We start from the raw sequence: 27,167 nt of genomic DNA, 5'->3' as shown, positions 1-27,167 counted from the left end.
TGATAAGGAAACCAAAACCACACACAGTACTCCGGGTGAGGTCGTAATAATGCTCTGTCCAACTGCAGCAAGATATCTAGTCTGTTTTGAAATCCCCGGAAATGAATGCCAATATGCCATTTGCATTTCTAATTACTTGCTAAAGTTACATGCTATTTTTAGTGCCTCATGGACTTATTACGATGTGACTGAGGCAGTTTGGCCTGTTATGTTTTATCAGTTTTCTGAATGAGCAGTATGACTTTGTGTGGGTATCTGATGACTTTCAGGATACTTTCAAATAACACCCCACAGTTCCCAACCTCTCACCACTTAAGAAATACTTTGGCTTTTTTTTTGTCTACTGAAGTGGATCATTTTATATTTATTCATGTTATATTCCACTAGCCTTTGTTCAACCCATTCACTTTACCTGTCCAAGTTCTCTTGAAGCATCGTTGCATCCTCCTCACAACTTACATTTCCACCCAGTTTGGTTTCATCAGCAAATTTGGAAATATTACAATTAATCCCCACTCCAAGTTATTTATTTTGATCGTGAACTGTTGTGACCCGAGCACTGACCCTTGCAGTACCCCCTGCCATCTCTGGACAGGAGAGGCTAAGAAAAAGTTTGATAGACGTTTTCAAATTCATTAGGAAACTGGACATGAGAAACTGCCCAACTCATAAAAAGACCAACAGCAAGAGGGCACATATAATTTGCAAAAGAAACAAAAGTGATGCAAGAAAAAAACATTTTCCCATAACATCTAGTTATGGTGTCAAACACAGCGCTGGTAAATTTGGCAGAGGGAGGCTCAACTCAGGCATTCAAGAGGGGGCTAGATTATAATTAAAATAGAAACGTGTTTGGGTTATGGAGAAAAGGTAGGAGTATGCACTAAGTCAAAAAGTTCATGTAGAGAGGTGAGGGGTTGAATAGCTTAATATACCATAGCAATCCTGTCATTTTGAGAATTATCCATTTATTCCTACTCTCTGCTTTCTGTATATTAATCAGTTCTCAATCCACACTGGTATAGTGGAGAAAGTGAGGTCTGCAGATGCTGGAGATCAGAGCTGGAAATGTGTTGCTAGAAAAGCGCAGCAGGTCAGGCAGCATCTAGGGAACAGGAGAATCGACGTTTCGGGCATTAGCCCTTCTTCAGGAATCATTCCTAAAGAAGGGCTAATGCCCGAAACGTCGATTCTCCTGTTCCCTAGATGCTGCCTGACCTGCTGCGCTTTTCCAGCAACACATTTCCAACACTGGTATAGTGCCCTAGCATCCAGTGAGGGACCTGACCAGAAATCGTCTGAAAATCCAAATGCACCACATCCACTGGTTCCCCTTTGGCTAATGCAATAAGTGACATATTCAGAGCAAATGGCGGTGACATTATTGCATTAAAAGCAATTATAGATGGCCTGTTTGTTGGGAATCTTAGTCACATTCACGGGGCAGTGGGAATTTAACACAAAGGGTTTTTTCACAAAGAAAGAAAAGATACTTTTCAAATGGCCCAGCCCACTGTAGGAAAAGATGTTCTGTACACTTGCTGCCAGGTTCTGCCAGAAAAATGAAACAATGAGGGCACAGAAGTCACAGGAAGATCAAACTTTAGAGAGCCTGAACCATAGACAAGGTATGGCACGAAGAAAACATATGAGCAAGTGATTAGGGGCATGAGTAGGCCATCAGCCTCTTTGATACTACACCGCCATTGAATACTCTACCATTTCTTTTCAAGATGGTGGAAGTGGCAGGATAGGTGGACTCAGGGTCTTGGCCCATCCCCTCCCTCTCACATGACTGACCGCATCCATCTTTCTTTTTTTTAATTATATGTTTCATCATTTAACTTTTGAATCAAATTCATCTATTTTTTTCTTTCAGTGACTGTAGAAGTGGAGAGTGATTGCAGAGATCTGTTGAGCAATGGATCCCATCCATTCCTCATGGCCATGTGGAAGTCACGACTTGAGCACCTGTTCCGGTTTTGATGAATCAGGGTGCGTTCTTTTCCACTAATGTTTCAGAGGTGTCTGCAACAACAGTGGAATGGATGATCCCCAGGTCCTCAGGAGTTAACTTGGACGGTCCCTTGGTCCTCAGAAGTTGAGATGGGTCCCGGTCCTGGAGAGTTGGGGCAGCCTCCTGGCTATGGCAGTGGCTGTAGTATCAGCGGTGATGAGGCAGCTTTGGCAGAGGTGATGTTCTGGGTCTGCTCAGTGGCAGCAGAGGCCTGCTTTAGCTTGCTTCCTCCTCGGTGATGTGACCTCAGGGACAGCTTTGGCAGCTGCAGAGTATGGCAGTGTCTTGTAGCAACTTGGGAAATCAAGAAGCCAAGTATGGGACAAAAACTGAAACCCGTCCTAACTTTGTATGATTTATGTCTCCATAAAATTTATGTAATTAAAATGGTACCAGCTTATGGCAACTTATACATGGTTTACTTTCATAAATACACGCAACAATAAATTACTGCTACTATTTTTACGAATAAAATCTTGTCCGAACTGATTCTCCACTCTCCTGTCTTTCTCTGAGACCCCCTGACTAACTTCTTAGTCAGGAATCTGTCTACAACTGCCTTAAAAATATTCAATGACCCTGCCATATAAATCATACCAAAAAAAACCCAATAAACAACTGAACAGAAATAAAGCCAAATGATTAAGAGTTGTCCCGCTCTTGATTTATATGAGCATAGACTGCTTCATTATCAGGTGTTGCAAATGGAACTGAACGTTTTGGTCAAGAATGACTTTTTTTTAACTAAAAGACAAAATGCAAACTAAAAAAGTTTATTTCGATTGGAGGGAAAAGTTAAAGAACTATGGATTTGAAGATGAAAAGCTGTCTGTGAGATAAGCACAGCTTTTCCACAAAATTGTTTTCTATGGATCTGTTAGAATGCATTTCTAATTAAATGAACTTCCACTTGCTGCACATGGTCACTACTCTGGAGAAGATCACTCACTGTATAATGCGCGGCATGGTGGCTCAGTGGTTCGCACTGCTGCCTCACACTACCAGGACCTGTGGCCAATTCCACTCTTGGGCTCTGCGGAGTTTGCACATTCTCCTTGTGTCTGCGTGGGTTTCCTCTGGATGCGCCAGTTTCCTCTCACAGTCTAAAGATGTGCTCATTAGATGGGTTGGCAATGCTGAATTGCCCATAGTGTGAAGACGAGATGAGGTAACCATGGGATACGCAGGGTTATGGGGATGGGTCTGGGGGGTATACTCTTCGGTGGATTGTGTATGGACTCAATGGACAAAATGGCCTGCTTCCACACTGTAAGGGTTCTATGAAATACTTTACCTATTTTTCATTACATTGTCTGTATCAAATGACCATGGTAAAGGATTTCTAACAAGAAGGGCAAGTTCATCTTTCAGATTATCTCATGTGGTAAAAAATAGCAATTTGCCTTATTATCTTTCTGTTGTGTTGATTCCTTTCTACAGGCAATAGCTAACACCTAACAAAGAACAGACTGTGATAGCGATGACTTCAGCGGTGGGACAGATACATCAATGAACTAAAATATATGTTGTTTTTAAGGTCAGTGTTTACATTGATATCAAAGCTTTGAGGCTGCCATTGCATTTTCAGGTCCATGACTTCCTTTTCCGACTGTATAGAATCCTGGGCTTGCAGATTGTTTGAAGCTTCTCTCACACTAGTTTGATCATCTTTTACTTGGTGCTGGCTGAAGTCAGGCCATTATTCAGCATGAGTTGAAAGCCTTTGTTTACTTTATGGATTTAAACTCTATTAACATTCATTAAAGATTACAACGGGAAGGCTATTTGACAACTAAAGCAGAACGTTTGTCAGTATTGGAATGAAAACATTATTCTAATGTGTGAAATAAAACATTGATATAACTCAGTCATGGGAAGTAGGCTAGGTCAGTATTTACTGCCCATCCCTAAACGTGCTTGACAGCTGCCTTCTTGACCCATTGTAGTTCATGTGGTGTGGAAGCTCACCCGCAAGGAGATAGGGAGTTCTGGAATTTTGACACGGTGACATTGAGGAGATATCAAGTCAGGATTTGAAGGGTGCTGTCAAATGTGTCTTGACTAGTTATTGCAGTGCATCTTTTAATTGGAAGGACTGCCAGAAGTGGAAAGATGGCTCTGAGCAGTACACACTAATCTTTTAAAAAGATTTGGAAATGCCGGTGTTGGACTGGGGTGTACAAAGTTAAAAATCTCACAACACCAGGTTATAGTCCAACAGGTTTAATTGGAAGCACTAGCTTTCAGACTGACAACCACCTGATGAAGGAGCGTCGCTCAGAAAGCTAGTGCTTCCAATTAAACCTGTTGGACTTTAACCTGGTGTTGTGTGATTTTTAACTTTTAAAAAGAAGCTTTCTTATGTTTAATTTATGACTTTCTAATCTGTGCACTGTAATCATTCTGATCCATCAACATGTGAATGATTGAATCACATTTATGACTGCTGTGTATAGCATAGGGTATCCTATTGCAGAAAGGATATTAGAATATGGGGAAAATGGAAACTAAGTTCATTGGGATGAGAACATAGTTCTTATGACAGTCTAGATTTCAACAAAGCGCAATGGAAGAATGCATTTAAACATTGCACTATCATATTCTCAGGCTATCATTGCTTCTAAGCCAATTGATTATTTGAGGTAGGAAAATGTGACAAAGCCACTAGATTCTACAGACAACAAGGTATATCATGGACTGTTTTGCGTGACGCTGTTTCATTGATACTTTTCAACCAGAAGACTAGAAGAAACCTCTGCTTTGAAAATGGCCGTACAGTCTTTGATAACCCCCTCAACGGCTGGCCAACGTTATTACATCAGTGTCTCAGTGTCACAGAGATTGACACCATTCTATGTTCGCGTTTTGTCATGAAACTTATAAACCTGTAATTTTCTGAGTGAAGAACAAATGAGCCATGTTGACACTGAAAAATAATGAACATTAGAAGATGGAGGTAAAAAGTGGTTCAAACAGCTCCTTACAACTGGAGTTAGTTATAGCACAGAGAGCCTGATTCTGTGCTTAAACGTGTTTAAATCCATGGCATGCTGATGAACCTGTTACTAGCAGCAGGCTGACCTGGCGAGCGCAGGAACTTTCGAGCTCTCACTGTCAGAAAAGCAAAGCGAAAATCTTCCCAGGGATGTGGAATGCTCCACAAACCGATAACCTGTTTGAAACGTGACTATATGTAGAAATGTTTAAACTATATTTAAGTCCCTCAGGATTATGTTTCCCTTTTATAAGGAAATACCTGTAAGCAGTTTCAGCTGGAAATTCATAAACTGTACTTCATGTGTTATATCAACAACCTGCAGTATCAATGTTCCTGCGTCGTCCTCAGTCCTGCTATCCAGTTTATATTCCATTCTCCCACTTACCAAATGTAAGCTAAATATTTATCAGATGTGAAACTTGATTTTTTTTTAAATAGAAGTTCGAGCACTTTACTCTCCTTGTAAACACTGAAAACATTCAGCATTTAGAGAATCAAATCACTGAGGCTTTTGCAGAAGACACATTAAGCCCAAGACAGAAATGCTTACGCCAACCGTAACAAACATTTTCCTTCAGCTCTCACAGGTTGGATAAGCGCTTGTGGAAAGCGGACTGATGGCCTCTTTGAATCTCTGCTATTGATTTGGTCACTAGAATCATAGAATCCCCACAGCGTGGAAGTAGGTCATTTCGCCCACTGAGTTCACACCAACTCTCAAAGAGCATCCCACCCAGACCTACCCATTCCGGAAACCCTGCATTTCTCATGGCTAATCCAACCAGCCTTAACATCCCTGAACACTCTGGGCAATTTATTTCAGCCAATCACCTCACCTGCACATCTTTGGATTGTGGGAAGAAACCCACGCAGGCATGGGGAGAATATACAAATTTCACACACATAGTCGCTTGATGCTGGAACTGAACCTGGGCTCGTGGCACTGTGAGGCAGCAGTGCTAACCACTATGCCAACCTCAATTGCTTGATCAATGTTGCTTTCCATTAACCTTCCTTTAGGAAGAGTAAAACAAAAGTTCCTTTAAGCTGTGCCCAGTCTTTGCTTTTCTCAACAACACAGCTGATATTAGCAATTGTGTAGATTGTGGCCGAGGACCTTGAAGTAAGCCTAAAGTAACAAAGTTCAGAAAGATATAAATGGGCCTAAAATTACTCACAGCATACTTGCCAATCGTCAGACTATGATTGTATCTGACACTATCCTTACATAATTTGCAAGGTTTGTCGGAAGTTGCCTCATTTGCACGAAGAAGGTCAATATATTGTCACAACTTTCCTGGAGCAGCTTGATACAACTGAGAGGCCTGCTTTCCATTAGAGCTCAGTTAAGAACCAATCACATTGCTAGGGGTCTGGAGATGTAGTATCCCAGTGAGGGGAAGAACGGCATATTTTCTTCTTTAAACAACAGTAGTGAACCAGATAAGGTTTTCTTTTCACAATAATCCAATAGCTACACAGTCATTTTTATTGATCAATGATTAGTTTAAACTCCAGATTTATTAAGTTAATTGATTTTAAATTTCCTAGCTCCTATGCTGGGATTTGAACTCACATCTTTAGTGTTAGTCCTGGCCTCTGAGTTATCTCTCACATCACTAAATTGCTATCCCTTATAACTTGAACACAGACCTCTCCATCAACTTATGTCCTGCACTTTGTAAAATGTAAGTGGCCTGGTACACCCTGACTGGGCCAGTGTCTGACATTGTCGAAAAGTGTGGTGCTGGAAAAGCACAGCCGGTCAGGCAGCATCCGAGAAGCAGAAGAGTCGACGTTTCGAGCATGAGCGTGTCATCATTCCTGATGAAGAGTTTATGGTCGAAACATCATTTCTCCTGCTTCTCGGATGCTGCCTGACCGGCTGTGTTTTTCCAGCACCACACTTTTCGACTCTGACCTGCAGCAGCTGCAGACCTCACTTTCCCCGTGTCTTATATTGCCCTTATTTATAAGTTGTTCTCTATAAAGGCTGTGTGAATTAGGATAAGGTTAGCCTCAGAGGGACATCCAACCAGTAGCGTAATAGTTTTGCTGGTGACATTCTGTTACAGTGGAGGAAGTTATATATGTAAGTAATTCCTGCTAAGAGGGTTGAGTCAGCAAACCAGTTCACCATTTTACAGTGTGAAGGGTTACACAGGGAGCCAATCATTTCAGAGGGTGGATAGTTTCTTTGGCATCCATGGCAAAGGAAGGGAAGGAAGCTTGCCTAGCGTGTTATCTTGCCTGACTTCATTAGGTCGCTAAACCTATTTTGACACTTAACTTGCAAACTAAGAATAGTATTCAGTACCACATCCCTCCATGTGACATGCATGACCCTTTTCGCGACATTTCCTTCAATAGTCATCCAGCTGTCATGTTCTGCGTTTCATATAGAAAAATCTGATGATCAGTTCCATTAAAGTTTCTGAGTGCTTCTTTTCTGACTCAGCGATGAGAGAAGTGCCAACTAGTGAATGACGAGCAATTTATTTATTGTTACCCGCATTTTTCAGTTAATAATACATTAGAATACAGTGAAAAGTTGCAACAGGCGCCACAATCGGGCACCATTTTGAATAGTTTAAGAATAAAAAGGATAAGAGATGTAAGAGAATCATTTAAGAATAATATGTCATTTACAATTTAATTAATCAAGAGTAAAAGAAGATTTGACCTGCAACATTAACTGTGCCTCACATTCCACGGCTGAGTATTTCCGGCATTTTCTATTTTAATTAGTTGGTACTCTCCAATACCTTACCTTAACATTTATAAATTGACTATAACCTCATAAACAGTAAGAACTGCAAACATGTAGAGAACTGGAATTGGACTATTTTTTCCTAAACTTAAAACTATCGTTTTGAAAAGTTATATTCAGCCGTTTTGGATATTTTCAACAGTATAGTACAATATTCCAACATGTACTCGTATTCACACAAGTTAGTATTTATTAGCAACCGTTCACTTAAGTATTGGAAATTACACATGATTTGAAGGTAATTTGTGATGTAACTTTAAGGGATGTGAAGCATTCATTTAATGAGTGTACATAGTGAAAATGATTTAAGAATCAGAAATAAACATGTTTTGCATAATTTTGAATTTGGCTGATACCTAATCATTAAGAGATAAAATTGAAAGTCGGGAGAGTTATATAAAAGACGGGTCATTCGAAAGCTTTTTGTACAATATCACTCAAGTCAAAATTAACCCCCATTGAGTGAGCGGCCTGCACCTATCACTATCAATGTATGGATTACATTAGTATCTTCCAATGCATGTAGCTGTATAATACGCTCCCTGTATATGATCTAAGGTTCCCAACTACATGTTAGGTTCCACAAGTAGTTGGAAAATCCTATCCAATAAACTCGGAATTCAACTATAAAACGATTTAGAATTTCTCACTTCTTTTACATGCAATTAACTAGACCTACTTAAATAACTTCCCTTTAATGCTCTATTATTTACCAACTTGACATCCTTACCAAATGCATTTTGAGATTATTATGACTTTTAAAAGTACCTTAGGTTTAAAATCCTTTGAGGCATTTTTGAAACTTCAGACTGAAGTTACATTTCTCCACCACTATTTTACACATCCAACACCACCAGCTAGTCTGCTGTGCTATGTGCTTGTCAACAAATCAGAAAGTGATTGGTCCTGCAGTTAAATGGCCTGCTCCGAAGCCAATGCTTAAGCAGCTCTCCTAACAGAAACTGTGTGGTGTGTCAGAATGGACTGGGCGGACTATCTCACAGTTTCCCCCTGAGCTATATGAGGAAGCACTTTCTGCTTAGTGGGTTCCACCAACTGTTTGGATTGGATTGAGAGTTCAATTTGTAACACTCTCTAGACCAAACACAACTCCATATAACACTGAACACATGTTATAGTACAATTAACAGCTGATTTGTAAAACTGACAGTGTGCATCTAAATAAACTGATAATTGAAGAACAGAGAGCATAAATGATTTATTTTTATTTATTAATGGGATAATGATTACATTAGTAGTTTCCAGTACGAACTAACAGAGATGTGCAGGATTGCTTCTTGAAATTCAAAGAACAAACAAGAAGCTAAATAGCAAGTATGTAAAATCTAAATTATTTAACATATTAACAATTTGTTAAAATTACACAAATATGATTATGTTAGAAACAAAAAACAGTGATGGTATAAAACATTAGCGCTGATGCAAGTATTTATAATACAAACAAAATCCAATAGATATTGACTGATTCTCAGCTCTTATAAACATACTGTTTTCAATCTGTATCTTTTGACTTTGGTAATTTTCCCATAACTGTGTATTAGGACATCCAAGCAGCTTAAATCATTTTTAAAAACTGTTTAGTTAACCAGATCTATTTAAAATAAATAAAGAATTTAGGATGGCTACAAGTGAATTATGTAACTACACACAGTAGAAAGGACTTGGAGGCATCAAACTGCAAAAGTGGAACTCAGGAATCTGCACAGCCATTTGGACATCAAGGTTTAGAGCTACTTTGGACATAATCCCAATGGTAACTGCAACCATCATTGGTGCCCATTTACCTGTGCTGCTTCTCATCTTGCAATATGAAGGAGAGATACTTTACAATGCAAAGACACTTTACTATAGTTGGTCAACAACAGAGGATTACATTACAATAAACCTTCACGCATCCCTAAAAAGTAATGTACATCTAGTGCACATTATACAACAATAACATGTGACAAGTATTTTATGATGGTAGAATTAGAAAGGGAAGAGTATTGTCTAACTTGTCGAATCAATGACTTCAAAAAATAACTCTAATGGGTATGCTTTAAATTATGTTTGTCCATTTTGTTTAATATTGAAGTAGATTTTCTGGGAAGGGTGTGGACAGAATTGTAAAAGTGGCACACAGTCCAAATACAATAATTTGTCCAGAATTAGCCATTGTTCCTTTCTCATTATGAGCTCAGTTCATTGGAGATTACCAGAATGGGGTGTTTGGCACGACTGCAGCTATTTGAAGATTGCAGCAGCTCGTCAAAGAAAGCAGATTGATTTGGTAAGCAAGGAATTTAGAATTGTTGCTGTATTCAGGTTATAATTTGGAGTGAATTAATGATGAAAATTAAGCTTTTGTCCAATTTTATAGTTCTTACTCTTGTCTTAAATGATTCAATGGCCCACTCCTCTCTGTCCCTGTCGTTCTCCTTCTGGCCGCAAACCCCTGAGCTCTCTGCACTCATCTTAATTCTGACCTCTTGAGCAATCCCATGGTAATCATCCTGGCATTGCTGGACTTGCTTTCAGCTGCCTAACTTTACCTTTTTGATCAAAATTTTGACACTTATCTCAATGTAATTTTTTTCCTGTGGCTTGGTATCACAAGGTTATGGACCAAGTGCTGGAAAATGGGACTAGAGTAGTTTGGTGCGCGCTTTTAACCTGCACAGACTTGATGGACCAAAAGGCCTTTTTCTATGCTGTACACCTCTATGGTTCTATGACTCTACAGTAAAATGCTACTATGAAGGCCTTTAGAACACATCTTCTATGATAAAGGTGCGAAATAGATTCAAGTTAATGTTTATATTATACATTAGTCAGCATAGTATTAACTTCCACAAGGCAAAGAGGAGGCGATCGAGCCCCTGGACCAAGTGCAGTCCCAGCGTGGCTAAGCACTTTTGAAAGACTAATGTCTTACTTTTAGCTTTATTTCTTTACTTTTCTACTTAATTCTTAGAATTACTGTAATGTTGAGCTTTTAACGCTGTTCTTTCTTTCTTTCTACCTTGTTCTTATCACCTAGGTGCTTGTACTTAAGATGGCACCTTGTGTGGCGACATTATACACTTTTCACTGTAATCCCGTACTTCTGTACTTGAGTCCACACGACAATAAAAATCTAAACGTAAAAAGCTAAATCTACAGATAACAGTGTGTGATAAAATGAATAGCCACTTAGGGACACATGAGTCAAACCCAGACTGCCAAAAATGATTTGAAAAAGGCAAGTTTTACTTGGAAATTCTCATGTACTCCTTTGAAAAAGTAATGGCATGTACTGAAATAAAGGAAATGTGATGGATGTGACCTATATGTATTTTCAGAAAGCGCTGCCTGTGCGGTTTGTTGAATAAGTTAAGGAAATACAGCAGCATGGTTAGAAAGTTAGCTATAGGTCAGAGAGTGAGGCTTATTGCTCATTGGGGTTCAAATTTGATTTGGACTTTAAAATAAGGGACATAACACCAAAATCTGCAGACTCAACAAAAACAAGAATATAGTTAAGTGCAAACTTAGTAACAATTAATCAATTGAGCAGATGAAATTTCATGTAGATAAACTGTTTTGGAGAAATAATGAGTGGAAATATACTAATGTAAAAGTTTTCAAAGCAGAAAAGTACAGTGACAGTCAATGGGCCTGATACATAAATCTATGAAATTATACAGCTGTTAAATTACGAAAATAAGGTATTTAGAGTGTTATGCATAGAGGCATCAAAAGCAAGTAAGTATCTATAAATCTTATAAATCATGGTCAGGGCTGTTGTTAGAATATTGTGTCCATTTTTAGATACTCTGCAATAGAACTTGGAGACTGTCAAGAAAATACCAATTAAGATGATACCAATAATGAGCAGCTTTAATTATGCTAGAACATTTGAACTCCCCTTACTGAATGAATAGTGGTTAAGAAGAAAACTGAAATATTTTCAACATCATAAAAGATTTTGATTTAGAGAACTGGGTAAATTATTTCATTGTTTACTGAATATGTGATTAAGGGACATAAGTTTGCGATTGTTACCGAGATCAGGATAGGAAGAGGTAAGGGGACATTTCTTTGTCCAGAGGGCTGTTCAGATAGAGAATGCTCCACCAGAAACAGTAGTGAAAGCACAATCTGTCATATCTTTTGAAAGCTAAGTAGATTAACATTTCAAGAAGAACAATTTGAAAGAGTTTGAGGAAAGGGCAGCGGAAAGGAACTGAACAGATAGCTCTTTCAAAAGAGTCGATTCCACTTCAATGAGCTGAATGGCCTCCAACTGAGTTGCAAGACCCTTCAAATCCTAACAATAGTGCACAATACTCTTAGCACTATGATACTATTCATAAGTGAACAGCCAGTTTATATCTCATAAAAGATCCTTCTTTTGAAATGGTCACAAAGTTTAATATGAAAACAGAACTGTTGAATTATAGTTCTTACTGCTACTTCTCATATTCTTTATAATGCCACTCACTGATGGAGGATCTCCCAAATTTTGGAATCTCACAATTCATTGACACCTCACAACCTTATTTTGCCATCACAAACATTATTGAAATATGGGGCAGAATCTTAAGCCATTCCTGTGGCCAGTTCAGTGACAGAGAGGGCATTTCATCAGGTGAAGTAATGGAGGGTCCACTCTGTTACCATTTGAGGCTCTTAACGGAGCAAATAATCCTGTTAGGGCCTTTATCCTACTGTTGCTGGTACCATCTTAGACAATAGACAATAGGTGCAGGAGTAGGCCATTCTGCCCTTCGAGGCAGCACCACCATTCATTATGATCATGGCTGATCATCCTCAATCAGTATCCTGTTCCTGCCTTATCCCCATAACCCTTGATTCCACTATCCTTAAGAGCTCTATCCAATCTTAGCAGGGGCTGCCTGTGTATGTTAACATGTGGGCTCCAACAGGAGTCCCTCTTTCAAAGTGCCTCATTGGGTGACGCAGTAACTGGAAGGAAGGGTCCACTGAACCGTCTCCTTGTCCTTGCTACCAGTCCCTTCTGCCAGGACCCCCAATCAGAGACCCACCCTCCCACCATCACTTGCTTCCAGCCTGGGATCCAGTGATGATCCTTGTTGCAACGTGCACCTCACTGGGGGTGCTTCCATTCAATCGAGCTGGCAGACACAGGACCTGCTGGCCTGTCACGTGCTTTAGCGCAACGAGATATGGTAGGACTTCCCAAAGAAATGACGATGTGGAGTTCTTGTTTGTTCTTAAGCCAACAGCTGGGACTCCCTTTATCCCTACGAGATTCCGGCAATGAAATATAAATCAGGAAAGGATCCAGCAAAAGATCTGTAGCACCTTGCAGATGTTTTCAGCACTCAGGAAGCCTGGTCTTTTCCCTTCTGACTGCACAAAACGTGGAAGTGTTTCTGCATTTTTGGAACACTTCCTCTGGAGGCTCCTTTAAGGACCCAATGGTCAAGTTGCTTAGATCCTGTGATTTGCAAGCTCCTTGAATGTAAACAAGTTCCAGAGTCTGGATCTGAACTGAGTGCAGGAACCTTATTTCGAGTTTGAATTGAGCCCTGTTCTCACTTTGGTCATCTCAGAATAAAAAGACTAACCCAAACCCTGACCAAAACAAGTGAAAAGCTTTGCCTTGCGAGCAATACAGGCAGGTCACAGAGTTAAGTAGCATAGATAAGTAAATAATAGGTAAACAGCAGCAAAAACAAAAACACAGGTAAAGAATGTAGAACGATTGTAGGAAATAGGAAACTTAGATATACACACAGGAGCTCACAAGGAGTCGACCATCTTGCATCCAAAATTGCCCAAAATTGAATATTTGTGTTGACTGGATACAAGGACTCTGCCCAGCTAACTGATACCTATTTTAGGAACATAAAATGCATTCAATAAAGCTAAACTGGGATCTCGACATTTTAAACTACATGCTAGTGAGCATGCCTCTGCACAGAGATATGGACATATCAATTAGGAACAGGAGTAGACCATTCAGTCATGTGAGCCTGTACCAGCGTTCATTAAGATCGTAGCTGATCTGGTTATTCCATATTTCCACACTCCCATGATAACCTTTTACCCTCTTATCACAATCCCATTTTCTCGTGCCCTAAACAAAATTCAAAGACTCTGTTTTCACTGCCTTTCATGAAGAGATTCCAAATGATGCGCTGTAGGATAAAACTCTGTTTTAATAGATAAACCCTTGTTGTTAAACAGCGAGCCCTAGATTCTCCCACAGGAAGAAGCAAGCTTTTCACATGCACCCCATCAAGACTGCAAAAGATCTTATGTGTTTCAATCAAACTGACTCCTACTCTTCTGAACTTCAGCAGATGGAAACTGAGCCTGTCCAATCTTCCCTCATCAGTCAACTTGCCAATTCCAAGTGTCAGTCCAGGAAACTTTCTCCCATCTGCTACCAATGCATTTACATCTGTCCTCAAATAAGGAGACCAAAGGCGTACACAGTACTCCAGATGCAGTTTTCCCCGTATAACTGACATATAGCGACCCTTCTCTGTATTCAATACCTCTTGCAATTAACAATGTTATCTTACACTTTCTAATCACTTGTAGTACCAGGTGCAGTTTCAGAGCAGACTGTCCAGTAACACCTCATACTCATGTTTCAACTCTTCTTGAAGAATGTAATTACTCTTTTTCATCTGCTGGCAGAGGCTGTGTTGAGCGCTATAAACTCTATCTTTTGTTTGCAAATAGGTCATTGCTGAAGGCAGTCAAGAAGCAGCAAGTGCAAATACTCCCACATCTACTGGAGAAATATTTCCTCATCACATTCAAAGCCACTAACAACCGTTTATACCAGATTCTCCCCTCTCAATCAGCAAGCATCCATTTCATAATACCTGGAATAAGAAGACTCTCACAATCAGACAATTATTCTTGATTATCATTCTTAACACTGCACTTACATGACATGGTTTTCTGCTATTACTTAGCACCATAGTGGTGCCCAGTTGATATCTTTCTCCAGGACAGTGTGTAGGAGAACCAAGAGCCTGCCTGACACCGTCAGGCTGCCAAGACACTTACTATCACAGTGTGACACAGCAACATAAAAACAATTACAGACAATCACTTCAAGATAGCTGGGAATAGCAGTGATTGTCATTTTTTTTTTACTTTTGGCTGCCATAACAGATTTCACTACCTTCAGTTATTCAGAATTAGCTGACAAAATCTTTTTCCAAAAAATTAGGCTTCAATGTGCAGCACAAACCAGTGATATCAATATAATTCCAGCACGAGGTTTTTCAATGTGCTTTCCCCTTTAATGGTGCTGCTGCCCTTAAACGGCATAAATGGTGAACATGTCGACACGTATCCACTCCCGAAGGTCATGCACTTAGAAGCACCCAGAAGCAAATAGATAATTGACCTTTTAATTTCTGACAGGTATCACAGGTTATAGTTTATGTATTATTTACATTTTCCCATAATCTGAAACTTTACTTGTATTAACATGATCATTGTTGAGCTAAATCCTTATTAAGTTCTGATGAGAAGCCATCTACTTGAAATGCTAAATTTTTGTTTCTCTCTCCAAAATGGCTGTTTGACTTGCTGAGTATTTCCAGTTTTTTTTTATAATTTCAAGTTTCCAGTACTTTTCCCTGGAGATGTGTATGTGGCTTCTCAATTAGGATGATGTATCAACCATTCAATGCACGGTTCAAAACACCAAACATCTGTGGTCCAATACTTACTGTAGTATATTTCCCCAGCTGACAAAGAGAAGGGAAGGTCTCCTGGTGAGCTTTGCGAATCTTTTCAATAAGATCCTCCAACTCTGCTGTCATTGTGTAGCTTTCCGAACATTCTTGCTTCGGTGTCTCCTTTTTCTTTTTGTTTCTGTCATTTCTTACGGCTAGGAGAAGAATGCACCACAATTAAGCACCTGTAATACAATTTATACAGCGCCTTTCAAATACTGAACATTGTGAATTGCGACAATTGCTCCTGCCAGTCAATCGTTTTCTGTGGTACACAACACAAGTCACTTTGTGAAGCAACAAAGTGGCAACAACACTGCATAAGCTCTCCATATATAAATGGCAAACTTTAGAGTAAAACAAAGGAAGGCTCTATAATATTTTGTGTGGGCATGCAGTGCTTATGCAAGACAAAACCAAATGGTCGAGCTCTGTTTGTACTTGCTCTCAACATATTTATTCCTGGCATTTCATTGCAACATTCACATGATGAGCTATTCTGTAACTCCTGCGAAGGCTGCTGACAGAGGGCTTGGTGAACCAGTTTCACAAAACAGTTCAAATGCAATGGTGAAAAGGAAATTGCAAACAGAAAGATAGCAGGAAGGAGTTAAAATTGATGATAAATGACAACGAGGACGAAGAACCATAATAACAAAGGGGAATGTCTTTGACAAATATTCTTTCTTCTATTTGTCTTCCAAATAAATGTACATTGGATAAGATTCAGTACACCATTTGGTAAAAATACACAAAGATTTTGAATGGGGTCAGCAGGCGGCAGGCAGTAATTGCACTTAATTCCTTAAGGGACTCCTGCATTTCTAGATAATACCATCACCAATATTTCACAGGAAGCATGTTTTGAAAATGAACCTATTGATTCAAGACAACTAAGCAACAAGGGACAAGAAAGGAAAAGTGATTCAACTCAATGCCTGCCATTTTGCACCTTAAAATCGGAGTGTAACCTTAGTCCATTGCCTGCTCGATGCCATATTCAGGTTAGACTTGTAAATGATGAACTGCCCATCTTCCTGGACCAATTATAAAGCTATTTAAGTGTGTCACACATGATCCTTACACAGACCATTGTTGGTTGTTCAACAATACAAGGAGGAAATTCTGAGTTTTTATTTTTCTGGGTGTAACAGAAGCAGGAGAACTTTTCCCTGGTCAACTAGCACCTCTGAGCCTGCGGCCTGTCCAGTTGAGTTCTGCTCCAAATTTATCTTGCAATCACCAGAACCAGATAACTGTCAGCGAGAAAGATACAAACGCTGGCTGCTTGGCAAGTCTCTATGGCATTCAAATTGAATACAACTTTGTCCTGGAGGAAACCTAGGGTGTTTTTATCCCAGTGCCAAAGGAAAGTAAGAATTTTGTGACAGCTATCATTCTCCTCAAACCAAACTTCCCAAAAGAGCAGGTTTCCTAGCCTCCCTAATCTGATAGTACTTCAGATAAGTAAGCATTTCAGACTGTTTCCCTGATTGAAATGAGGGTCTGGCTTTGATTTCGATCCAGAGCTGTTCAGCCTAAGGAAGACACAATATCAGGTGGTTGTACAACATTCTATATCAATCATATCAATGACTTTTTATCCTGTTTCACAAGCCAACAAAGGAGCAGCATTAACTAAGACTATGGAGCAATTCATGGCTGAATCCTGCTTCACTTCTGAGGTTAATCGTCAAAAGAGAAAGAAAGTCACCAATTCAATGGGGAGAATTGTAAGTCTATAATGAATGTGAATTTATTATCACACTTAAGCTCTTAGTGTGTGTTACATGTTTATGGCTTTTCAAACCTTCTTGATTTAAATTAAAATGTGCCCTTAAGAAATAATAGAAAAAAGGTTCATTATCAATAAATAATGGTTAATGGACTTCAGAAAAGTGAAGGGCCTTAAAGTATTAATGTGCCACTAGGGAATGAACACTAAATGGAGCTTAAAATTCATCATTTTCAATAGTGCATTTCCTTGTTAGTGATGTAATTGCATCTTACATTTTCTTTCAAATTGACACAATAAACACATGTTTCACACACTTAATCAAATCCAATTATTCCAAAATTACATGAGCCAATTCTTCATTTCAAAGGCTGATTTTTTTTTCTTTCCTGACATTTTTGTGCTCATCAAAATGAGGAATGTTCTGGAAAACACAACTCGACGTATTTTAGCATCAAGCACCTCAGTTCGATATAGCGCAGCTGAACACAGTAAAAATTCCTCATTATGTTTCCAAAATTTAAAAAAAAGCCCAAGTGGTCTCTCTCAGTGCCACTGCAAGTGTGCTGCTATGTTAGGTAGAACCATTCAGTGCTCTAGACTCCAGGAATTGGGTTGAGGAGGTACAAAGTCATTTTATGTAGGATAGGAACTTCACTGCATTTGGCTGGGATTTAAACCCGGGTGTAAGAAGTGATCGAGCAGTAATGAACCCGCTGGCTCTGATTTTCATTGCTGTGTCGTGTGCACACAGGTGGGAGAGTTTGTAGCTCTGTGCAGCCAAGCTTTAAAAATGGCTGCCCTGCATTTGCCGGGAGGTTGAGGGGGTATGAGGGGGGGATTGGAAGTCTGGCCCGATGACGTAGGAAAGCTGCTGGGTTCTGATGCCTGATGGGCAGAAGGCCTGTCTCAGGGCTCCAGCACTTTGTCCAAAAATTAAAATAAAAGAATAAAACGTAAAACATTCCCCCCATACTCCACCAACACACTCCTCATGCCCCACCTATGCACAGCCATGCCACCTAATGACCTCTACTCTCCACCATGGTCCTTCATACCCCATATCACCCTATGCCCCATCTGTCCATTCTCCATGGCCCCTCATACCCTCATGACAACTTGGCACCTACTTTCACCCACCATCCTTTCCCCTTCACCTACTAGACTAACTGACTTAATATCCAGGATCATCCATGCACACAGGGGAAAATAAAAGTTCTATCACTTAAAATTCTATATTCCTGAATATACTTGATTGGGGAATGCTCTCTCGCACATTTTGACAGTTCTAGAGAATTCAACACTTCTTGACAGTTCTTGAATCCAAAAGGTTTTGCATCTTTTATGTACAATATTTTGCCCAGTTCACAACCCCAAAGGAGACCTGATAACTCCAAGAGACTACCTGACTTCTCCCCCAGAGGACCCCTGTCCTTCCCCTGAAGGTTTCTCTCCCACTTGTAAAGAATAACTGATCTAACTTCACCACTTCTGCCCACTCCCACTCACTGCATTGGATAACTGAACCCATTGTTAAGCTGTTCTAGTTTGCATCCGCAGGGGTATCCCAGCTCTCCAAAAGGATAGCCAAGTTAGCCAAGAGAAAAGCAGCAAAAACACTGGCTCCTACCTGGTCTGTTCTACACCCTCCGTGTTCCATGCAGCAAACATGGGATTTTTATTGACAACTGAGCATTTAAATTTCCAGTCATCCACAGGAACCCTGCACACTGAAGCCTCAGCCACCTCCATTCCCATCCATGTGGAAATGAGAAAGGCTCTAGGTTCAGGGCCTGGATTTGTGACTTTGACCCATTTCCATCATCTTCCATATGGGATCTCTGGCATGTCGAAAATCAAGGTTACTATGTCACCTGCTTTCTCAAACAGTTTGTCTAAAGTAAGTTCTGACTCATTTCCTGTCACAGTCAGTGTACAAATTAGTTCTTAAATACAGCAGGGCAGAATGGATGCATTTTACACCCTCACGAGAAAGGAAATTCAACAGAAGAGTCTCCCAGAAGGTTTTGTGCATATTCTAGCAGCAGGTTTTGAAGTAGCAATGGCAGAACTGATTACTATATCGCCCACATACTGTCTTTCTGACGGTGGGTATTGTATAATCTGGAACCACCTCATTTCTATAGTAAATTGGGTAGGCATAAATACACAGAATAATCTCAAAATGTAACAGGATTGCTATTCTTGCTCCAAGAAGCTACAAATATAGTTAGCACAGGAAACAATTCAGTCAAACTAGTGCAATCAGAATCCCATAAGGGAATAAATGGGATATTCTTCCATGATTCAAACATGGAAGTTTGTCTGTCTTAGTGCAAACATACTCACAATGTTGCTGTAAGAAAATGATTAATTCATACAGCACAGGCCCATAGCTCCTTCTTAGCAATGCTAGAAAGCTGCTGCCTGTGTAACACAAAGTGAAGAGGGCACTCTGTTATATACCTCTGCCAAGCCGTGTTAACCCAATATGATTACACTGATTTCCCTGAAGTTTTCCTCTGCCTGGTTGATACTCTGTAACTACAAAGCTAAAAAAACAAACTTATTAAGAAGAAGTTTCAAGCCAATCCACACTGAACAACCTGCTCTGAAAACTCTGCTCACATTTTGACAGCTGTAACAAACACCTCCCAGCCTCTGAGTCAATCCACAACATTCTAAAACAATCATCAACATTCTCTGTCAGTCTAAAAGAAGATCTGTTTCCCCTATCACCCAATGTTAGCAGATCATCTAAACAATTGCAGTATCTGGATTTTCACCAAAAAGTCAGCAGTTTTTCTTTGGATCAATATCGAATTTGTACATCAGGTTTCATGGAAATCCATCTATTAGTTTTGAGATATAATATTTATAGAACAAAGTACATTTGCAAAAGAATTACCTCCACTAACCTTCATAAGCAGAGGTAATAAAAACCATCTGGACAGATGGGACAAGATTAAGATTGTTTTCTTAATGCTGGCAATCCTGATTATATGCTTAACAAAATCAAAAGCTGATTTATATTAAGATCAGTTGAAAGTTAGTCTGAATGCAAAAACTGGAGAATGATTTTTTTTAAAATAATGGGCTTTTGTTCCCAGCACATTTTGAACCTGCACATTACTCCTTTCACATAGTTTTTCGAAAGAAAACACAGACATTTGGCATCTTACAACATAGCCGACGCCAGACTTCTTAACGTTCACTATTACCAACGCTTATATGATTATTCCAAAGCAGACCAAAGATTCTGTCATTATTCTGCCATTAGATTAGATTATAACCTCACACTGGGTACATTGGCGCATAATACTGTGGTGGCATTCAACATGGTGTCAGACAATAGAAACAGAAACGTTTATTCAGCTAAGGGCTGTTATCCACAACATTATAAACACCAGAAATACTGGAAACCGAAACAGCAACTGCTAGAAAAGTTCAGTGGGTAATACAGCATTTGAAAGAGAATTTAAAATCTTGGGGCAGACTTTTAATAAACCAGTTCTACAATTTGGTGTCTGCATTCACTGATGTGACATGGGCATTCCAAACAATGTTCTACTTGCATTTGAAAAGGTGCTAATTGAAGGCAGCTCCAGGATTTTGTCACAGCGATATATTTCCAAGTCAGGGTGGTATGCAGTGATTGGGTTAGGGTTGGTGATGGAAGTGGGGGTGTTTCCATGGGTCTGCTGTCTATTCTTCGTGATGGTGGAGGGTGTGGATTTAGAAAGAACCTTGGCAAGTTGCTGTTGTGAATTGTTTAAAGAGTGCACATTGCTGTCACTTCCAGGTGAAGCTGCAAGTGGTGAATGTGGTACCAATTTACTGGGCTGCTTGGTCCAGGATGGTTTGGAGGTTTTTGCACATTGTTAGAGCTGCACCCGTTCAGGCAAGTGGGGATATTCCATCACACTCCTGACTTGGGCCTTGTAGATGGTGGGCTTCCCTTTGGGAGTCAGGAGGGGGAGATACCTGGTGCAGTATTCCTAGCCTATTCCTCTGCCCATAGTATTTATATGGCTAATCTGGTTAGGTACAAAAACAGAAATTGCAGGAGAAGCTCAGCAGATCTGGCAGTATCCATGAAGAGAAAGCAGAGCTAACATTTCGGGTCCAGTGCGCCATCTTCAAAACTGACTGTAGCGAGGAAATAGTTGGTGTATATCCTGAAGCTGGGGTGAGGGCAGGCTGGGGGAGTGAATGATAGGTGGAAATGAAGCCCAGAAAGAGAGAGAAAACAGCAACTGGAAGTTCAATGTTGTGTTCAATAATTTTAGAGCCTGAGCCCCTTCTCCCATGTGCTTAAGCCCTTCCTGAAGAAGGGCTAATGCCCGAAACGTCGATTCTCCTGTTCCCTAGATGCTGCCTGACCTGCTGCGCTTTTCCAGCAACACATTTCCATCTCTGATCTCCAGCATCTGCAGACCTCACTTTCTTCCCATGTGCTTAACCCAAACCCGACACACCAGGCCTTCTCATCACATGAGCTGCTACCACAATGAAACCACTGTCAGCCACTAATAATCCCCTTTGCAGCTACTGATTCCCTCAGGCTGACCTTTATCTATCACACCTCTCTCTCTCTCTCTCTGGGCTCCATTTCCATCTATCATTTACTCCCAACACCTCCCACCTCCCGCGCCCCATACATACTAACCTTTTCTTACCTACAATCAAATCTTAAGGAGGGTTACTGAACCCAAAACGTTAATTCTGATTTTTCTCCACAGATGCTGCCAGACCTGCTGAGTATCCCCATCAATTCTGTTTTTATTTCTGATTTCCAGCATCCATGGTTTTTTGGTTTTCTATTTATTCAATTAGGTTTCAGGTCAATGGTAACGCCAGGATTTTCATGTTGGGAAAATCAGCAATGATTAGCATCATTGAATACCTAGACTCGCGATTCTTGGTCAGTGGAGGAGGATGGTGTGGGTAACCATGCCACAGACTGCAAGAAAGTTGAGAAGGATGAATCATAGAATCGAATCCCGACAGTGTGGAAGCAGGCCCTTTGTAACAGTCACACAGGATGGGAATTGTGACTTTGATAAAAGTTGTTTCAGATTGTGGCAGGAGCAAAAACATGATTGGAAAGATCGGAAAAAAGAGTTTAGGAAAGATGTAAATGGACTTGGGAGATGAAGGAAAGGGAGGATGAAATGGTAATTTACAAGGATGCAGAGTCCTCTTGATCTGCTATTCCCAAATAATTCCACTCATAATAACAAAATGGCGCCTGACGCATTTCACCCCAAAAGCAAGTTTTGGACAATATCCAATCCCAGGGCTTGTTCAATCAGAATTTCGGCTCCAACTATTCTTTAAGAATGTACACGTCACAAAAACGAAAGGAAATGTACTTGTGTTACTAGTATCACCCTGAAATCCTGCAGCAGAATACTTATGTGTTGCTTCTCGCCCTGAGGAGGAAAGGAGGCCTGATGCCCCTTGACAACTTGCTGCCTTGAAATGGCAGCTGCAGCCTGACAATCTTGACACCCAGTTACTGAAGGCACAGGAAATGGGTCATAGCAGTGAAGGGTTGGGGGGAGGGAGGGTTCACCATTTCAGTTGTTAGACGGGGACCATCTCTCCCTCCATAATGGACCTGAATGCTCAAATGAAGGCTCCTTTTAAACACGTTACTGCCCTTTTTATGTGACCCTCCACCTGGGAGGATGGGTTGGATGGATGGAGTCAGTGGATACAGGTCCCACTCCAAATTCACCCCTGCACAAACGTACCCTTGAAACAAATCCGCACCAAAGTGTCCAAGCCTTGTCATAGAGATGTACAGCAGAAACAGACCCAAACTCACCCATGCTGACCAGACATCCCAAATTAATCTAGCCCCATTTGTCAACATTTGGCCCGTATCCCTTTAAACCCTTCCATTGCACGTGGCCATCTAGATGCCTTTTAAATGTTGTTGCCTTGAACAATGCAAAATTCCAATGTGAAACAGGAAGCATGTAAAACTTAATTGAAAATAAGGCAAGTATCTAGCATGTGAAGCAAGAATTGTAAATATCTGCCTTATGCTGATTTTTATTTTGTCACAAGCTTCTTGGGAAGGTAATGAAGTGTAATTTTTAGATTAATTTATCATTGCTAGTGAATTGGAACTGCAAGCATTCTTGAGGTTTGGTGTTTATTTATCACGGTTGAATCGGACTTCCAATCTTCATCGCAGTCTTCAATTATCTGCTGCATGGAAAATTTACTGTAGCCATCATTAAGCCTTCACACATCAGCAAAGAAGGAAAAAAAACCCTTTCCAGAAGAAAGACACATTTACCTACATTTTAAGGTTGGATGACAGATTTGTTTAATGTTAAAACACATTGGCTCTTTTGCTCAACAGCTTTAAACTGTCTGAGCAACACAAACACATTGTTATTTACTGTAGTCTTATGAACCGTCGCCAAGAACTCCAAGATACAAGAGATAATTCACACGGGAATCAGCTTGCTCCTTCTCCAGTCCTGGCTCTCTTTGCCTTGCAGATTTTGTATTTGCATAAAATAGCGTATGTTGTGTTCGGGAGTGAGATGTAAAATAAAGTTTAAGATTTGCAAACTGGTTCTGAGAAACCCGAAGATGTCCTTTGTGAATAACTTGCCAGACACCATGATCTTATCTCTGCTCTGCCGTTGCTTGTACAGTTGAGCAGCCAGAGCCATGGATTATGGTGCAACATTCAAAGTGTGGAAAGAAGAGGGTGACATCAATCGAGGAAACCGTCATCAGGTCACATCAAACTTGGCTTTTAAAACTTTGAAAATCACAGCAGCAGAACAGACTGCTGGAGATAAGGAGCTCCATTTATCAGATGTCACAAAAAAGGGGGAACAGAAATGATGAGGTTTGATGCTAATACATTTGGAATTTAAGGTGAAGGGTGGAAGGTATAGGGGAGATGTCAGGGGTAGGTTCTTTACCCAGAGAGTGGTGGGGGCATGGAATGCGCTGTCTGTGGGAGTGGCAGAGTCAGAATCATTGGCGAACTTTAAGTGGCAATTGGATAGGTACATGGATGGGTGCTTAAGCTAGGACAAATGTTCGGCACAACATCGTGGGCTGTTCTGTGCTGTATTGTTCTATGTTCTATGTTCTAAGCAAAATCAATCAGCAGAATCTGGTTGACACCTGAGTGACATGGCCTCTGGTGAAATTTGTGACACTATCATGTGACACGGACAATGAGGCTTTTCTCAACATTAGGGGCAAGTCATGCCATCTTTTACATTTTTTACAAGTGGTAGGGGGGGGAATTCTTGCTAGGCCATGATGGGTCTGATTGTTAACTATCTTGCTAACAGCCCAACTCACCTCATTAATATTCAGCTTCTTATTTTACCAAACTTGCTCGACATTGGGAAAACCCGATAAGGAAACTGGAATGTGTGGGTAATGGATTCCGCTCACCTCTTGCCTCAAACAACCTCCATGTTGGAAACTGGGCATGTTCCACGGGCAATGGCCACATGTACCCGAGGTACATAGACATTGGCGTTTGACATGTGACAGCCTCTAAGAACCTTATTGGTACATCTATGATCCACTAACAGGATTGTTCCTCACTTTAATGCTGCTCCCCAGGCTGCACTGGCTACTATCAATGTAGTGCAGCAGCTAGGACACTGTGTGCTCACAGACACATACACCCCAGCTCGGGACTGGAGCAAGCTGTATCTCTGAGTTCTGAGCTTGCTGTCATAGTGCTCAGTCTACCTGGATACTCAAAGCATCCCTGCCTTGCCTTGGCTGTTTGCACTTTGCCCCCTCACCCAGAGGTACTATGTTCACAATACTTCTGCCTTGCCTTTCTGTTCAGGACAGACACAAAACCAGGAAGCTTGGCATTGTTGTTAACAGGCCTCATCCGAGTCAAGGAGGATAGCTTTCACTCAGAGGATCTTGGCCCAGTAAGTCAGTGTGGCCTCCAATACCATGTCTGGCCCTGCTCAGGGCAAACGGAGGACATCAATCTTGGGCAGCACACCACTTGACACTTGCTGCTCGGCGGTGGTCTGGTTATTTCCTGGAAAGAGAAAGGCACTGGCATTCAGGGAGATGAAAATGGGTAATACGGCTGGTGCAGGTGATGTCTCGGTAGGCAATGCAGAGGGCATGCTGGGTAAATGCTGCCAAGGGTTGGGATGGATGACAGTGACTGAGGAAACATGTTGCAAGTAATAATGAGAGTGGGAGAGCATGAGACTTGATGGGAGGTGGGTACAGTGTCAGCAATAGAGTGGGGGTGAGGTATTGGCGAGAACATGATGGTTTTTAACATTGGTGGACTGGGGAAGGTCAATGGCTGTCTTTCTACAGACCTGGGTAGCCCTCCAGATGGATGAGGCCGCTTTAATCCAGGTGACAACTTGGACCAGGTCTGGTGATATGGTCTCCACCCCTAGGCCTGGGGGAGTGGGTCTGCACCACCCATTCCTGGATCCAGTCCACAAGGCAGACCATCAGTATCTCCCAGTCTGCCACGCCTCTGGCTAACATCAGCAATGGTGCAGGGCAGCTGTGGACTGGCAGCGCTTGTCCAGGTGCACAAGGGGGTTATAAAGATGGCATCTGCGCAGGGGATACTGGTGAACTCTGGGATATCCGCTGAGTAGCGAGCTGTCCAGGGAGCAGTGCATCATACGATGGGGTGGAAATGAGATGTAAGAGACCCCATTGGTAATTAATGAGGCAAGTTGGGTAAGCGATGGTGGGAAAATCTCACTCGGCCCCTTGGTAACTATCCTCTAAACAAACGTGACACAACTCAGACTTATCCAATAAAATGTAACATTTAGCCCAATGAAACTGAATTATTGCAGTCTAATGCCTATTCTGCCACCATATCTGTGGCAGAAGAACAGCAAACACCCCGTTCATGTGTTGTCTGAATTTTCATTGACATCACTTTAGCAGCGGCGGGGAAGTGAGAAGAATATCATCTTACCTTTGAGATGGTTGTTCAGAAGGAACGAGAAAGAGCTTCACAAAAATTAGGTTGGAGAGAAAAGGAGGAGGACAGGAGACCTACCACCAGATCATGGCCTCAGAAAGCCATCTATCAAACCTTCCACTATTACTCAGCATGAATCTTGACGGGAGGATCCCTGATAGCCACACCCTATCTAGCCACCTTTACACGTTGGTCGGGTGAAGCAAGGAAAACTGAAAAATGGCCCTGCCTATCTACAACAGGAGCTTTGATCCAGCTGTGAGTGCTCCAGCAAAGGGAGTTATTTGAATGGGGCAGTGGTGGGAAAATTACTGATGAGTCTGATGAACGGAAAGGGCCTGAGAATGACCAGCCCTTCTCCTGCAATCAAAACGCTAACTCACTTTGAGCCTTTCTACAAATCAGAAACTACTTCCATCTCCTTTAACGGTGGTTCATATCTCTCCTGGTGTTGCAGTGCATAAGCTCAGTTTTATTGCCTAACACTCATGGGCTGTTGCTATGCTCTAACCGTGGGCTAGGGGTTTGCCCTACGCCTTTGCGTAAGCCCAACCCATGGCCATTTAGGCTCACAGAGGGGTCAGCAGCAGCGAAATGGCCTGCTGTAGCCCACCTCTGGCAGCAGAATCATCCCAGAGGGAGTGTGTTGCGTTTGCGTCTTTTTTTCACGTGTACAAAAGGCATTGAAGGCACCTCCCCAGCTTTCAAATCTAGAATGAACTCCCGAGGCCAAAAAACTTTCCAAATGCAATGCTGGTCATGAAGAAAATGGGAGTTTCATTTGTGGGAAAAGGTCAAAAAGTCAATCGTTGAACAAGGACAAAGAAAGGAGTCATCCTGGATACAATCTGCATTTGTGCAGCATCCATAGTGTCAGAACAAATTCCAGAAAGATCTAGACAATTGAGACAAATGGTAGACAATCAGG

At 41.1% G+C, this 27,167-nt stretch overlaps 1 protein-coding gene across 4 annotated transcripts in view; it reads right to left on the bottom strand.

Annotated features, from left to right (window-relative positions):
- The window catches only part of LOC122549656 (retinoic acid receptor beta), a 510,173-nt gene that overhangs the window by 76,240 nt on the left and 406,766 nt on the right, over window positions 1–27,167 (bottom strand). For all 4 annotated transcript variants that reach the window (XM_087986905.1, XM_087986906.1, XM_043689455.2 and 1 more), the window contains one exon: window positions 15,513–15,673. In XM_087986905.1, the coding sequence (XP_087843031.1) occupies window positions 15,513–15,673 (161 nt within the window). The remainder of the gene's footprint in view (window positions 1–15,512; window positions 15,674–27,167) is intronic.

Source organism: Chiloscyllium plagiosum, unplaced genomic scaffold, assembly GCF_037043375.1.
Source record: "Chiloscyllium plagiosum isolate Xiang-an unplaced genomic scaffold, Cpla_swu_hap1 HiC_scaffold_5, whole genome shotgun sequence".
Lineage (NCBI taxonomy): Eukaryota > Metazoa > Chordata > Chondrichthyes > Orectolobiformes > Hemiscylliidae > Chiloscyllium > Chiloscyllium plagiosum.
Note: the sequence above shows the minus strand (reverse complement) of the source record. Positions and strands in the feature narration are given on the sequence as shown.